The sequence below is a fragment of the Abramis brama genome, assembly GCF_963993115.1.
Source record: "Abramis brama genome assembly, chromosome: 10".
NCBI lineage: Eukaryota > Metazoa > Chordata > Actinopteri > Cypriniformes > Leuciscidae > Abramis > Abramis brama.
In genome coordinates this window covers 25,522,369-25,539,668 of record NC_139972.1, presented here as the reverse complement: position 1 = coordinate 25,539,668, position 17,300 = coordinate 25,522,369, and the positions used below count along the sequence as shown (strand labels likewise).

The following is a 17,300-nucleotide window of genomic DNA, read 5'->3' as shown; positions in this document are numbered from 1 at the left end:
TTAGAAAGTATCCGTATGGCTTTCTGTTGATAATGGTGGTGTTACCTGGAATGCATCCAGCCCTGTTGAACTGGGGGTCAGAGCCATACACTGAGACATGGATCTGTTCTCCTTCACAATTAAAGCCAGTGCTGGCTATTTACATCCAAATATACTTTGTGCAGCGCCTTGTTTACACAACAGTATCTCCTCTCTTCCTCTCTCTCTTTCACCCTTTCCCCTTATCCGTAGCTCCTCCTCCAAACCATCATTCTAACAACTATACATTCTTTCTCCCCTTCCACTCTTACTCTGAATGTCTTAGTCACTGCATGCTGAGGCTTCCCGTTGCCTGTGGGGATTTTGGGGAATTTGTGATGACAGCACCTCTCCCTCTGCGGAGGAGTTGTCTTGAATATCTAAGGAGAAGCGCAAAAAGAGACGCTTTCGAATGCTGAGCGCGTCCGCACGCACGTTTCTTGGTTTTAATGAGACCTTAGACACTTTTCAAGCTCCTCATCATGAACTGTTGCCTGTTGGACTTCCTAGCACATTCTGAAGTACTCTAAGGTAAGATGGTCCTCAATCTGTTTTAATATGCAGAAGTCAGTCTGTATAGGGCAGAGGCTTTAGCTTTAATGCTGACCTGCTGGAGACTCTTCAGTGCAGGTGGATGATGGTTAAAGTTCATGACAGAGAATACTGATGAAATGCATACTTTGAAGTCACTTTGATGAAAGTGTCTGCCAGATGAACACATTTTAAGTTTCATTTCATTTGCTTCTAGATGTGAAAGTGAAATATCAGGGCTCATTGGGAAACATTGTTTCATATGATTTCCATAATTTTAGATCACATATTTAGATGTAGTTCACATATTCTGCGACGTGAAATGACATTCTGCATTTACTACATCTAAAACTGTTTTAAATTAGTTAGTTATTGTATAATTATTTATGCGTGCAGCTTGAACAATGATGGAAAGACTACATAACAGAAGCCAGTTTCTTATGATTGCCATTTTTATATCTCCCAATGTGGCAATATGACAGTTATATTGCGCAATTGTGGTTTTTCCTCTTAAATTTCAACTTTATTTCTCATAAATCATTCAAACTTTATATCTCACAATTGCATCTTTATATCTCACAAAGTGACTTTATGTCTTGCAATTTGATTTATATTTCTCCATTGTGATTCCCTCCAATTGCAACTTTATTTCTCATATACTTTATACTTTACCTCACAACTATATATATTTTTTTTTACTCCGAGGAGGAAACGGGACACATTTTAACACTGCAGGACCATTTAAAATAAACTAGTGAAAGTAAAAAAAAAAGTTATTAAAAGTACTAAAAGAAAATGGTGATGAGTTACAGGACGTTATATATTATATAAACTTTCCCTTGTATGTTCATACAAATTTGAACATTTAAAATCTTAATCTCACTAAGAAATCTAAACTAAAATATAAGAAATAAAACTAAAAAACATGACTCTGAATCAAACATCAGGAACATAGCCTAAGAAGCTGCAGGATTACTTCAACTTACACGTGTCAATAACTCTGTGTACGCTTTTTACTGGACCATTACAGTTCTGGTGAAATGTACACTGTGTAATGAATTAATAACGATCTCTGTAAAATGAATGGGAATGGCAGCGTTAACAGTCACTCACAGTGTGTAAAGTGAAAAGAAAACACTGTTCGCCCCTTTTCATGTCTTGCAACACTTTGCGCTCAACGAGAAACTTGTAGAACGCTTGAGTGACATTCACAGTGCAGAATCCTCTTTGGCTGTTTGGATCAAGTCTTTTATACAGCTGGGAATGAGGAGGCCTCCTTTTACTGTGGCTTTGGAGAAAAACGGGGTAAAGGAAAGGAGGTGAGAGGACTAGATCTAATCAGGGTTACTCTTGCAACACTGTTTCTCATGAGAGACAAAGTATTTGGGCAAGAATAAGTTAATTGCAACATCTAAATATGAATCCTGTCATATTGAGTGACTGATTATTTAAAATTATATTAAAGCCAGTATTCTCTAGGTTATGTTTTAGTAGTTTTTAAGAAGATTTATTTTAAGATTTTAGGCTAAAATGAAATGCACGTGAAAGGAAAAATGTAAACTTTAGGTTCTATGACTGGTCACCAAAATTGTCACCATTTAGTCACCTTTTTGTTCATTTTAAATGGTCTGATTTGGCTAATTATTTTTTAGTCATCTTCCATTAAAATAGTGTTTGAAGTAGTTTTAAGTGGAGTACGGCGTTTTGCGGGATATCTTCCAAAGTGCTAATTGTCATGTATGCTTACGCAAGTTCTTGTGCATTGTGATATTTGACATATAGTGTTACATATTTCATAACCTCAGTCTGTTATATACCATGTGTGATTTCATATGAACTTGTTTGCATGTGTGTCACAGGGACATGGGAAGTCAGAGCTGAAGATGGCTGTGAGTCACTGACCTTGTCCGGTGTTTGGTCATAGTTCTATCAGCTTTTAAAGTTTAAATGTTTTGTTAAGGGCAGGTGTGTGTTTTCCTTTCTCTTGATGAAACTGGACCATGTTTTTGTGAGTGTGTGACACGATAGAGACAGAATGAGAGCAAAGTGCAAGGCAAAGTGTTAAATGAGTGAAGGCCACAGTCAGGGCTGCCAGCTGGCCCCATTCTCACATTTAACACCACAGCACATAGAGCTCTGATTTTCTATGCATGCTTGGAAGTACATATTCAGTCTTTCCATCTGTTGATGACCGCTGGAAAAAGTTTCATGCAGGAAGGTGCAGAAAAGTGTATCAGTCAGTGAAATATGCTTTGTTTTTATACAGTATGTCCTCTGAGTTGACAGCTAAAAAAAAACGTCAAGACTTGGAAATAGACCAATGTTGTCTTTTTATGACTTTTTATGGCATATATGTATAATAATATAAATAATATATTATTATATAATACATAATACTATTATTATTATTATACTATTATACTACTATATATATATAGGCCTATGCATACATACATACAGTATATATAATATATATAATAAATACTTGTCAACTAAATGAACACAAAAATCATTTTCATCTATGTTTTGGGCATGGATATCAACCACATATATAATATCTTTCAAAGATGAAAATAATTTTTGTGACCATTTATTAGATTTTAGTTTTATTTTAGTTTTTATTTTTATTAATTTTTTTATATATTTATATTTGTTTTATATATATATATTTTGACAGCAATAACTAGATTAATTTAATTGTTGGTTAACTGTTAAATTAATTGTTGGTTTTAATGCTATTATATTTATGGAAAGTTGTTTTGAGATCTAAATAGGCACAAACATGTCTTTTTGGCAAACAAATTGTTTTTGGGCAACTCAGTTAGGAATGAATGGCTTTTATTTAAATATTTGAGTAGTTAGGTTCTTTTTCTATCTAGTAAAATGTTGCTGGTTTTTGGTTAAAAGTGTAAAAAGTCTTTTCAAAATTATACACTTAAAATGTCATTTTTCACATTAGATTATTACTTAAAGGTGCTACGTTTTTTAGGTTTTTTTGTCACATACAGCAAACATCTCCTCACTATCCGCTAGCTGCCTGTCCCCTGAACACACTGTAAAAAAAACGCGGTCTCTGTAGACAACCCAGGCTCCACAAACGGCAACAAAAACAAACTGGGCCAGCCTGGACCACGAAACATAACAAACAGTGTTCCAGCCAATAACCAACAAGAATGATTTGGGGGTGGGGGTTGGGGGGTTAGTGCGCGTGCACATGAAGGGGGGTGTGGGGAGTGGAGGAGAAGGAAGCATGAAGAGATGGAAGTTAGCTAGAGGAGAGATGTCCTATACAACGACAACGACTAACGTTAGAATTATATTCTCTTGAATTTTGATATGGTCGACACACGACCGAAGAGACGACGTTCCGATGAACAAATAGCAAAGGAGGGAAAAGGAGAAGGAACGTGTCCTGAATTCATGACTGTTTCAGGAAGCACGGAAGGGAGGGGGAGGGGACGGGATGGGGAGGAGGGAGGGTCGAGCTAGCCTCCATTTTGTTTGACAATACTTAGAACGTCAACAAGAAGTGACGTCACCCAACATCGCTTAGAGCACCTTTAAGGGCTAAAAAGATGACTAAAAATGTTGAAACTTAAAACTGGTGGTGATTAGTAACATCATCTAAAATATACACTTTATAAATTCATATGAATTTAAACCTAACATTTCATTTTTATATAAAAAATTTATAAATTAATTAATGTCCATGTTATTTCCATTTCTTTCCACACCCTAGTGTTCACTTCTGGAATGATCACAGCCGCGTTTCCCAAAAGCATTGTTAGCCTAAGTTGATCGTAAACCAATTGCACCAAAGGACTCTACAATGCAATGTCAGATGCAATTTGCATACTTAATTGATAAATCTGACAAAAACAAACCAATCACATCTTAATATAGCACAATTGAGTGGCATGATTTCACCCTATCAGTCAATTGATAGGAACGTCCTGCCAAGAATAATATTGGTCTTTCACAGTTCATTTAAGCTAAGGTGTCAGAAAGGAATGTTCTTTCTTTCTCCACCAATCAGACACATTTCCTGTGGTTTAATGTGTGTTTTTGTGCAGTGTGGTTGGAGGGTAATGAGGGGGTTAGCAGGGTTGCTAACCACAGCCTGGTCTGGGACATTTAGGTCGTCTGATGAATGGACGGGTACATTGTAAATCAGCCACTGGAGAGCGAAGAGCCAGATTCCTCATAGCACTGATGTCACCATCGTCGTGCCTTTAACAGATCCAGACTTGAACGCTCTCAGCCTGAGCCAGATGTTCAACCCCTCAGATCCCCTGTTATTCCCTCCTCTGCTTGTGCAAGATTCCCTGTTATTCCCTCTTTGCCTCTCTGGGATTGCGTTATCCCTTCTCTGCGTCTGTGAGATTCTCTGCTATTCCCAGAGTGACTCTTTGGGATTCAGTCTTTCTCCATCTTTGAGATTCGTTTTTCTTTTTTTTCTTCTTTTTTTCTGCCTCTCTGGGTTTCCTAGTTAATATTTCTACCCGTTTTATTCCCATTTCTCCTCATTGTACTGCATATTTCCAGCTCCTTCTATAAAGGTCAGAATAATTATCTGTGAAATACATGTGCGTTTCCATAAAATCCCATAAGCAATGCTCCAATGTATCCTTATCTCATTTAAAGCAATATTCTGGGTTAAACTGAACATATTTGGTATACTGACGATTACCACAGAGAATATAAAAAAAGTAATTCAGACATTTATATCAAATGCCATTTTTTTGTCTTTGTTGGACTAATACTTCTGATTTTCCATAATGTCCCATTATAAGGTGCAATGCTGAAATGTATTTTCCTAAATTTCCCATGCCGAGAAGAAAACGCAACTTGAACCCATCTAAGATGCATTTCTGTTTTATGATGGTCAAACTGGTCTCAGCCAGACTGACCAGATAAAAAATGCCTAAAACCTGCAAAACAGACTGACAGCTTGGCCAGGCAAGGAGATGCTACCTTTGGTTTAAAAAAAAAAAAAAATTACCAACAGGACTGAGAACTACTCCATCAGAAAAGTTATTGAAACATGATTGCTTTGGAAAGGCATCTTTTTAAGTCTGCTAAATTAAATAATCACAGTTAAGTATATGTACCTAGCTTGAAAAAAAAAAATCATGCAGACATTCAAAGCAAACTCATTACAACTTATGTTCTTTCTTTTCAGGATGATTTGCACAAAGTGCTAATTTGTAAAGAGGAACCAGTTCAGTCCAAATGGTGGAGCATGGCAGTTTCTGGCATTATACAAAGGCACTTTTGGATATTCCTTATGGCTAGCTCTAAACTGTAGCTTGAAATATGGACAGTCGACCTATGATGACTTTAGAAGGACAGCGGTCATCAGCGTTGCAAGAGGCCCCCAAAATGACTTTCTCAGTAGAGCTTTCAATGGCAGACTCGACCGTGGATGGAAACCTGACATTAAAAGATAACTCAGGTTCTCTATTATCTGTTATAGATGACCAAACACCACTTGAGCTGAAGAACAAAAGTTCATTAGAGAAGATCAATCAAATTGTACCAGTGCTAATGAGCAAGGATGGACCTTGTCTTCGAATCTCGAATCTTCTCACAAAAGAAAAGACAAAGAAATGCATCAAACATAAAACCAATTCTGCTCCAATATCAAGCCAAAAACATGATATGAATGGCATTTTTCATGAATCTGACCAACTATACAGTGAAGCAGGGATCAGCTGTTTTTTGACTTCCTCAGATAGTTCAGTGACCAACAACCTTGATGTAGATCCCTCAAACACCTCGTCTACTAATCCTTTCTCTTATTTGACTGTAAGATCCATTTCAGATCCCGCTCACTCTTTTGCATCCTCTCCATTGGGACCGTCCCACCCTGAGCACCCACACTCTGCTCCTTTGCCAGTCTCTAAGGGGGCCGATCTACCCCGAATTATCAAACACAAGCCCAGCTCCATTACCTTTGCAGATTATGACAGCTTTTTGGGTTTGATCCAGAAAGCCCGAGCCAATGAGAGTTCAGATGCTTGTGAGACCTCTTCTGAAGATGAAGGCCGTGGCGATGAGGTATTCCCAGAGTGCAAAGAGTTTCTCTCCGGCTCCAGACGAAATAGGGGTGGATTGGAGAAGCAAAAGAGAAAAGGAACCTGTGGACAAGCGAGTGGAGAAGAAAGTTCCAGCACCAACCTCCCACCGACCAGCACCAGCAGTTATGAGGCCGAAGAGGAGAGCAGCAGTGCTGAGGTGAGGATGCAGTGATAGTTGGATAGGCCTTTTTGAGATTTGTTCAAACTTAGCAATGTCTTTAAACAGCATTTGGTTTTCAGTGTCTGTAAAGATTTTACATTGCTTTCAGTTCAGCACTGTATTAATATTCCTCAAATGTTTTGGTTCAGGTTTGTTCTCAAACTGTTTCATTCAATTATAAAGTTCTGGGATTAATTTAAGCTAAATGTATGTGAGTACATTCAAAATTTTTTGGTGATCATTTCAGCTTTAGGTGTTATCCAGGTTTCTCTTGGTCATGGAAAATCTGAAAATATTAGGGAGTTTTTGTGATCGCCAGGTCTGTAAAAGTCATGGCAGTTAATACAATCTTAAAAGTCATGAAAAAGTATTTCTGTAGTAAACATAGATTTTTCTCATTTGGATTTGGATATTTTAGTGGCTAGATTTTGGTCTTGCTTGCTCACAAGCCATAGATGATGTCTCACTTGACGTGAGCAAATTGTTCTTTCAAGTAAATTATTTCCATTAAGTCAGTTAAACAGGATCACAGATCTGTCTGAAAGACTTGGAATTGGTCTGAATCGAAATTATTTTAAAACTAATTTTCCAGAAAAGTACTAGAGAACTTTTGCATGGAAAAGTACTGGAAATTCATTGGTCAAAAAGTGTGTAAACTTTGGCTTGCTATTTTTGGGTCTTGTGAACTTTGTTCTTTTTTTTTTTTAGAAAGTTAAGAATTTTAAGATACATTTTAAAAATCTCTCATAGACTTTGCTAGGATGTGCAGAATTCAAATTTAAACTGAAAGAGATGACATCATCACAGTATTTGCATGCAAAATTGCGATTTGGTAAACTTTCTTGCATTTACAGTGTTTTCATAATGAATTGAGAAAGCACTGCTATATCCTTTAGGAAAATCTTGAATCTTTTACCACTTTTTTTCTATACAAAGTAATAAATACAGGGTGGGCCATTTATATGGATACACCGTAATAACATGGGAATGGTTGGTGATATTAAAGTCCTGTTTGTGGCACATTAGTATATGTGAGGGGGCAAACTCCTCAAGATGGGTGGTGTGTACTAATATATACTAATGTGCCACAAACAGGACTTTAATATCACCAACCATTCCCATGTTATTACGGTGTATCCATATAAATGGCCCACCCTGTAGAATGCTCGAATATATAGAATGAACCAGGTTATTTGTATTGGCTAAAACATTCGCTGTGTGAGGCCTGCAGTGTACTAGAGCTGTGAATGAACCACCAGCTCAACAACCACATATTGTCATGCTGATAGACCGTTCATGCCATAAAGGCCAAGCTTTCCTGAGCATTTGTCATAGCCTCTTTTTCATGGAATGCCAAGTCTGATGTCCTTCCTGTCGCCTGTCAGTGCAAATGTCTATTTAGTAGTGAACTTAGCCTTCTATTACTTACAGATCCATTTAGTTGGAGCCAGTCATGGATGATTTGCATCTTTCTCCTAAACTCCTGCCTGACCTCCCCATCCCAAGTTTATTGTTCTTTAAAGAGTGTCACATGGACATACATGAAAACACAATAGCATATTCCCTACCATGCTTGGTTAAGAGCTCCTGTAAAAATGTTCCATACCATTCATACCAGAGATAACCAGGACAAAGTGTAAAGTTGAGGCGATCACACCCTCTTACTCTATTCTTATCGCTACATAAACTCAGTCAACGTTGTTCAGTATAGATTCAGTTTGACATCTTACATGCTATTGTTCGATGTTAGTAATTTCTTTACATACATTTTTATACATTTATAATATATATATATATATATATATATATATATATATATATATATATATATATATATTTAATATAGATAATAATTTTATTGTGACATCTGCCTTTTTTATTATTCATTGTTTTTTATTTTTGTAATCTGCGTGAATTTTAGGTTTTGCAGCTACGTATAGATATTGTTACATTCTTTCAGTTTAAATTGTGGTAAGGCATTTTGTGCAGCAGTTCTTGAAAGGCTGTTTATAAATCTGTTTAGTGTTATTCTGAAAATAATTGCCATACAGGGAAAGAAGAAATGGGTATCTCTTCTTTATATATACTAAAAAGTATTACTTTAGAAGTAAATGTGAATAACAGTTTTATGAATAAATGTAATTTAAATTATTTTATATTAAATAAATAATTAAATATTAGATTATTAAATTGCATTTACATATACATTTATGTCTTTAGCAAACACAACAAAGAGCCAGTAAAACTCTCAATTTGTTTAAAATTATTTAATTACAATAATTATATTTTAAATTGAATACAGTAAAAAGAATTCTCATTTAAAATAACTATATTTAAAAAAAAAAAAAAAAACTTCTAAAATACATGCAAAAGAAGGTCAAACCAAGACAGGCCAATTACATCTAGGGTTGTGATGGCTTACAGTAACTGCTCAGTGTCCATGGTGTAATTACATTAGTTAGCAGAATTGTCAGAGGTTAAATGATTTTTCTAAAGCAGGTGTGTACCTCTGTGCTGCACATGCTCAACTCTCCCCTCCTGTTACTCATTCTTTGTTCATGCATGATTCAAGATGAACGTGTGAAAGAATGCGGTGCCCCTCACCTGAGCGCCGACCTTGCTTCATTTGCACCTTCTCAAGAAATACCAGAATGAGCTGTCAGTGGATATGGACAGAAACAATCAAGGAAACATGTTTTTAATTTTTTTAAGTATTTAAAAAACTAAAGATGAGATTCCTTGGTGCAATCCATCTAGAAATAAAAATGTTTAAATTTGAATATAGCACACAACTCTTGAGATAAAGATGCATTTAGCCTCTTCACCATTTGGAGGCGCTCTCTACAAACCTTTGGCCAATAGCACTGGAAGAGTTATTTATACCTGTTTATGTTGATTTTTCATGTGCTTATAGAATGTAATCGTGGAAAACTGCAGCGTCTCTAGCCGTCTGTGCATATATCCTTGTGAGGAAAGACACTGAGTTAAATGACACCGAGTTAAATGACAATGAGTTACAGTGAACGGCTTCTGTAACAAAAAAGCAGGAGGATTTTCTTCCTCTGTAGAGACTTATCTGACCTGGATTTGAAGCAGTTCAGCAAACGGATTATGGCTGGTGGCCTTTAAGGATGACATATTGCTACATTCTCTCGGTGGAGCTGGCTGGCACACTCAGTGGGTGGTATGGCCATGGCAGGAAGCCCAGAGCAATGCCAAAGCCGGGCACTTGACTCCTCATTTCCATGTCAATGGGCCAGTGCTGAGATTTACAATGTGGCCAATTTGCGGCGGTGCAGTTATGGTCCTCGGCCATTCTGTCCACCGTGGAAGATAACAATGATGAGCTGATCTGGTGGGACTGACTCATACCGGCCTAGTTGCCATGACAAGTGTATTTTCTCACGACTGACAGGGCGGAAAGGAGTGTTGTAACTGACGCCGGGTTGTTGAATACCACAAATTCTGTGCAAGGAACACATTCCAAGGGCTGCCACTAGACCAATACACTGTTTTTTTTGTGGCAATCAATATTATTATTTTTTTTATAGAAAAAAGGGGACATTGGTAACACTTTACAGTATTTGTTATTAGTTGACATTAATGTATTACGTATCACAAACTAACAATGTACAGTACCTTTACAGCATTTATTATACTAAATTAATATGAATTTGTGCATTATACTAATGCATTTTGACATTTTAAGTTGCATAAATTACCCATTAGTTAATATAATGAACAAACATTAACATTAGTATTTTTTATGAATTAACATTGCTGTAAAAATGCTGTTCATTGTTAGTTCAGGGTACTTAAAGGGATGGTTCGGAGTAATTTCAACCAAGGGTCCTTTGCACCATGACCTGGAGCCAAACACCCCCCCCAGAAGCTTTTTTTCCCTTGGTCGAACATTATTAAAGTTAGAGCTTATAGAGATATCATCCGAATGGCTTAGTGCAGGCGCTAATGGATCCAAGGTTGTATCTTGTAAATTACCCCACTAATAATGCCCAGAATGGTACCAAACTTCTACAGTAGTACAAATAGGTTCTGTACTCATAAAACAAGGCATTGGACGTCCAGGACACCTCGACGTCCAGGTTAGCGGTAGCATAAGCCATCAGGCAAGTGTTATTTAAATAAACTCCTGATATACTTACAAACTTTCCAATGCCTCGTTTTATGAGTATATAACCGATTTGTACTACTGTTTGGTACCATTCTGGGCATTATTAGTGGGGTAATTTACGAGATAAAACCTTGGATCCATTATTCGGATGATATCTCTAAATAAGTTCTAACTTTAATAATGTTCGACCAAGGGAAAAAAAGCTTCTGGGGGGTGTTTGGCTCGAGGTCATGGTGCAAAGGGCCCTTGGTTGAAATTACTCCGAACCATCCCTTTAATGCATTAACGTTTTTGTGGTAACCATGATGCATTTTTTTCAGTATTTTTTGATGAATAGACAGTTCAAAAGAACAACATTTACCCTCTTGAGTTTGACAAAACATGATAAAATAGATTTGAAATATATTTTGTAACCTTATAAATGTCTTAACTGCCACTTTTGATCAATGTAATGTATCCTTGCTGAGTGAAATTTCAATAATTTCTTTCATAAAATCTGAGAGGTAATGTAAGTTGAAACTTATTTTAAAGTGTTGCCGTAAACTCAGAAATCAGACCTCAGCTTTAAAGTCTTAGTGACATTGTTTGTTTAGTCGAACAACATCCTCCTTTATTTTTTGAGAAGACACTAATTGTTTTCACTCAGGACTCTGCATGTGGGGCCAGATTTGAGCGTTATAAGCAGCAAATGCATCGTCTTTTGTCAAAGTCAAGAGGGTTAATCGTCCACTGCAGAAGGGCAAGACAGAGCGGCGCTAATGTCTTAAGAGGGAACAAGACAGCCTTCTCACTAGCAATATTACTTTTAAAAGTAATGTGTTACAATATTGCGTTACTCCCTAAAAAAAGTAACTAATAAATGCAGCTTTGTAAAGCATAAGAGACTTCTTTCAAAAACATTAAAAAATCGTACTGACCCCACATTTTTGAACTGTAGTGTATTATTTAAAACTGTCCTAAGGCTGATTCTGTTGTGTCTCTTTGTCCGGTCTCTGAAGGAATGTCATCATCTTGAGTCTAATTTGTTAAGGGTCTTACCATGGCCACATTCCTTGAGATTTTATGTGCCTTTTATGCTGCCCCCCTTTTCAACTAAACCATGTATTTCTGCTGCCTGAGACAAGCCATGACAGTCGTCAATAGCATCATTGTGTGTGGATGAGAGGGAGCTGTAATCTCTGCCTTGGGGCTTCAGATCCCAAGAAAGACTTGAGCGTTTCCGCCTGCTGTGTCTCCCGTGCTGGGACGTTACTGTTAAATGTTCCTCACAGTTCATCCTTGCCTTCTTCCTGCTCCTCTGGCCCCTCCACTTCCTGTTGGTAAAGGGGCAACCCTGTTGATTTACGGCTTGGTGAGTGAGGTAGGTGAGGGTAATTTATAGCCCAGGAACCCTCTGCTGTGTCTGAGCTGGATGGGACAGTCTATTTATACTCTTTGGCAGGGGTGACTGGGGAGTAGTGAAAGTAGCTCTGGAGAGAAAGGAGAGGAATACCATACAGCTATGTTTGGACAACAATGGCAGCTGGGTTGCTCGCTAGTATTGGTTCAAATGTGGAACATTTGGCCCTCAGTGCTATTTACAGCACAAGGGAGACTGATGTCTCAGACACAACACCTTCTAAATCTATCTATCTATCTATCTATCTATCTATCTATCTATCTATCTATCTATCTATCTATCTATCTATCTATCTATCTATCTATCTATCTATCTATCTATCTATCTATCTGTCTATCTGTCTGTCTGTCTGTCTGTCTGTTTGTCTGTCTGTCTGTCTGTCCATTTCAATCCATCCATCCATCCATCCATCCATCCATCCATCCATCCATCCATCCATCCATCCATCCACGATTGCAGTGATTTCTCAAACTGAAATCTCAATACATCTCAGTATTGACTCGAACATTTCTCATCAAAATTCAAGTCAGAATTTAAATTTTATAGTTCTGTCCTCTTACCGTATTTCAACAGTTGTCTTATTTGTTTCTGTTATATTTCTCCCAAGAAATTTTAGGAGAAACACGCAAGCAGGGCCGGATTCAGCCAGCCCCACTAGGGGGTGCAGGTAGAATATCAGGGGGGGCAAGTCATTTTTGGGGTGTCAAATCCCCCCAAACCCCTAAAATGCATAGAAATCTATACTAACTATACTATCATCATATCAGTTCATCTATTCATATATCTATCTTAGGGCTAGGCGATAAAACGATAACGATATCTATCGCGAAATAACATTTTCTCGATAGAAATATGAGACTATTGCATAGAACTCATTTGTCCAATTTTTTAAAATAGACATAAGAATAGCCAATCAGAATTTAGTAGCGCTGTGCCGAACCAATCATTGTGGGAACAGAGCCATGTTCCCAGACTTCCCACTGTTACCTACAGCACTTGTGAATTAGCAAGCGGTACACATGTGGATGTCTGGGCTGCAGGAGCCGACCGGGCAGCGGAGAACATTAATGTTCCGTCTGATGAAAAATTTACCGAGAACTCCAGCGTTATACCATAAGAGGGAAAAAAAACAAAGAGATTTAAACATTAAAATAAAATAAGCCTTCACACACAGAATATAACCTAGCAGTCAAAAATCCCCACACACACACACACCTGATTCTGGTCTGATTCTAAAAAATCAGAGGGGGTTAGAAATTGTAGCGAGTCGAGGAGCAGTATCACCCGACGAGCCGGGTGATTCGGTCTCTGCTGCAGCTAATGCCCTAGCAGCCTCGTTGCTGCTGCCAGTCCTAGCTTTAGCAACCAGAAATCGGCGCATACTCGACTCGTCACTCGGTGCAAATTACAAGAGAAAGCGATAGAGAGATATGGAGGGAATGAGAACACGCTTACAGAAAGAGTAACCAAATAATTTCAGTGACTGACGGCGAAGGAAACTCAAAACAGGGGCTGAGCTCAGCTGACGACAGTGTGTCTGCGTGCTCCGCTCTGCAGTGACTGACTGAGACGTGAAGCTCAGCAGGTTCACCACAAGCTGGTGAAGCGACTGGCCACGCCCTCCCTATGCATCTACCAATCAGTAGCTACTTTGAATGAGGGATAGAGAGCAGAGAGCGCTCACTCTGACCATTTTTCTTGAAATATTTTTTAAATTTGGGATCTTTACATGCCATCACGTTTGGGGGGGCAGTCACGGTATTTGGGGGGGCATTGCCCCTCCTTGCCCATGCCTATATCCGGCCCTGCATGCAAGACAGTAGATGAACAACTGAAAACTCCATCAAGTCTAAGCATTAACATTTTTCTCTGGGAAAACACTTGTTGGCACGGTTCTGTGTTTTCATCCACAGTATAGTTCAGTGTGACTTTGAAACCTCTGAAATCTGTGCTGGCTCATCAAGTTGGTTATTTTTGGCTCTGTACATCAAAGAAAAACAGACCCTTGACTGAATGACCGAGTCTAATGTAATGACTCTGCCTAATCAATTTTATCTCCAGTGCTTATTTTTCTGTGATGTCCTACACTGTCTCCTCTGTGTACATGCAGGAGTCTCCCCAGGTCCTGTCTCCATGGTCTGAATCTATGACCCAACTAATACAGAGATTAGATCAGCTCAATCTGGATATAGAGGAAGCGCTCAGTGCTGGCTCCTCCCCCTCCGACACACCCAACACCGCCCGGAGACACACCGCTAATGACAGAGCATTCCAGCAGGTCACTCTTATTTTCTTTCTTATCAAATATCATGTAATAATAGTTTGTTGATAAGTCGGTATTTCTTGGTAAATATGTTGTTATAGGCAGAATCTTTTCATCATCTGGATTTTATCTGAATATCAGTGTGATCTCTATTCTATTCTATTCTATTCTATTCTATTCTATTCTATATTATTTGATTGGTTCACACTTGTGTGTGTAGATAACTGATAAGAATTCAGTCAGAAGAGTATGTTGTCTGATATTGCTTGATGTGCCAGTGCATGGTGTCTGCCTGTGACATGGGTTACATAGAATGTTCTGCGAGCTGGCAGAGAGTAGACCAGACTGGTGACACTGACACAGAAGTCCATTGTCTTGGGAGCTTGCCATGGTGAACTTTCAATGCAAGTTGAAAAAAAAAAAAAAAAAAAAACTCATGCAAGCTTGCGACATAACTACCCTGTAGCAAGGGTTCACAGAAAGACAAAAGTGCCTTTTGGTTCCTCAAGACAACGATGTTTTGTGCTTGGGGTCTGTTGTTCTGTTTATATCACTATGTCCATTAGGGGTGGTTAGCAGAATGACATGATGGGTTTCAGAGCTCTCACAACAACCGTTCCTGGTTTTTAACAAGAGACAAGATTTCCCTTTGCATGCTGTTCTGGAACAACAAGTTATCTCAAGTTCTTCCATTTTCGATAGTTTTTGGGCTCTTTAAAATGTTCTGTTGAGTTTGTGTCTGCCTGTGTAAGTCTCGGATACAGACTGCTTCTCTATCCATCTCCAGAGATCATCCGTTCCAGACAAAGTGTGTCCCGTCCCATGCTAAAAGTTGTTGTGCTGTCTTTGCAGAGCGGAGCTGTGGGGGTGAACCAGTCCCTCAAGTGGAACAACATGGCTAGAAGATCCGACATGAGGGAACGGCACTGCCAAGACAGACTTGTGGGAGCCACTTCCTCTCTGGGGAGATCACATGGTAAAAAGACAGAGGTGAGCATTTGAACTTACTCAACTCAAAAAGTTTTTAGGCACTCAAAAAAAAGTTACACTTAAAAATATCTGAATGTCTGTATGTAGCAAAATATTGAAGCCAACTGGCATCTAATTTAGCAGAACAGAGCAAACCATTAAAAGAAAAAAAAGTTTGTGGTTAGTGTCATATTGATGGTACTGATTTAGAACTCAGGATTCTTATATTTCTATTATCTGATTTGGCTTCATGTGATCAGTTGCTTAGCTTTGCTCTATGAAGTCTTTTTTTTTTTTTTTAAATAAAGACACTGTGTGTCAGTGACCAGGGCACATGTTCATTCCAAGAAGTTTCTGGGGTTGAGGTTTGATGGCCTAGGATTGCATTTCTAATGGATTTTCAGCATTAGTGGAACTACATTAAATAGGTTTTCCCCTCACTAATCCAAACAGGATTCCCCCTTAGTCTGTAGAATTGAATTAATGAATTCAGAGTGACACCAAAGGAAGTCTTTTAGTGGGCCATTTAAGGCCATCACATCTTGTTTGGATTCCAAACCAGTGTAGCTTAGCTTAACCGGTGATTTGTAACCCCCTAAACATGTTTAATGATGATATTTCTGATAGTTATTGCAATGCGCCTTGTGTTTTTCGGTTTGATTGGTCAAGACCAATATGTTTGCTACATATATTTAAAGCACGCAGCTCGTCTGTTGTGAAGGTAAGGGCTTCGTTTCCAGTTGTACATTTGTAACTGGACAAGGCATTTCTCAAACAGAAATTTCTGAGGTCTGTACGTGTCCTGCTGTTTAGTGCAAGCACAGAGAGATCTGACAACTGAGCGATTTACGAGTTTGGGGCTCGTGTGAAAGATACTGAAAGGAATGTTCTATCATTCTGGAAACAAATCCGACATGCAAAGGATGGAAAATAAGACTCTTCACGGACGATCACCGCAGCTGATTTACAGCTGTCTTAGTCCAGCTTCAGATCGACCGCAATTTATGGTGGACTTTGTGGACTTTTGTCTCAAGCCACCCTTGCCTATAGCGAAGACAGAGAAAACAAGCAATCGCCAGCTCTTCCTTTAAGCTCATCATGAATATTTTTCATTTCAAAGGCACGCACTCCCTTGCATTGTTCCCAAAACAATATCCGATGAGCAACAGTGGGTTTAAATGAGCACAATATCTGTGGGAATTCGGTCCTTTTCCGTCCGGCTGGAGAACTGGGCCAGATGTGTTTGTTTAATCTCCGCATAGCTGAAACAGCACTGGTACTTTCTGTGGTCCGTGCATGGGAACCCCGCTAAAGGCCTCTGGCATGGGGATCTGGGAGGTGAGCGTGTTTATTAGAGTGTGTGAGAGCGCTGGAGAGAGAGAGTTAAAGAGGGTAATTGGATTGGAGGGGGTAATAGAATGATTTGGCTTTGTGCACTCTGACAAAATGAAGTCTTGAGGTTCTTGGAGAAGATTAGGAGGTCAAAAGCTCCAGAGGCATGTGGAGGCCTTCAGTCCAGTGGAATGAATGTTGGCCACCCTCATGTAGATAACAAATCCACATTTTGAAAGCTCCCTTGGCATTTTACCAAATGTCTTCTAACATTAATACAATTTGTGATTCTCACCAAGACTGTTATCCTCGTTCAACTCTTGTTGTCTTAACCAAGTCATGAAGAAGGTGTCCTGCAGTCACACAGCTGACCGGTCTTGAAGGTCTCGTCTGATCTGATTTAAACAGAGAGAAAC

At 38.6% G+C, this 17,300-nt stretch overlaps 1 protein-coding gene across 2 annotated transcripts in view; it reads left to right on the top strand.

Annotated features, from left to right (window-relative positions):
* The first annotated feature begins 280 nt into the window (after positions 1 to 280).
* The window catches only part of stard13b (StAR related lipid transfer domain containing 13b), an 83,586-nt gene continuing 66,566 nt past the window's right edge, over positions 281 to 17,300 (top strand). Inside the window, exons 1-4 of one of the 2 annotated variants that reach the window (XM_084126986.1) lie at positions 281 to 549; positions 5,732 to 6,786; positions 14,431 to 14,598; positions 15,436 to 15,573. In XM_084126986.1, coding sequence (XP_083983112.1) covers positions 5,866 to 6,786; positions 14,431 to 14,598; positions 15,436 to 15,573 — 1,227 coding nt within the window. In that variant the 5' untranslated portion in view covers positions 281 to 549; positions 5,732 to 5,865. Of the gene's footprint in view, positions 550 to 5,731; positions 6,787 to 14,430; positions 14,599 to 15,313; positions 15,331 to 15,435; positions 15,574 to 17,300 lie in introns of those variants that run through there. The other variant, XM_084126988.1, reaches the window with a different exon arrangement.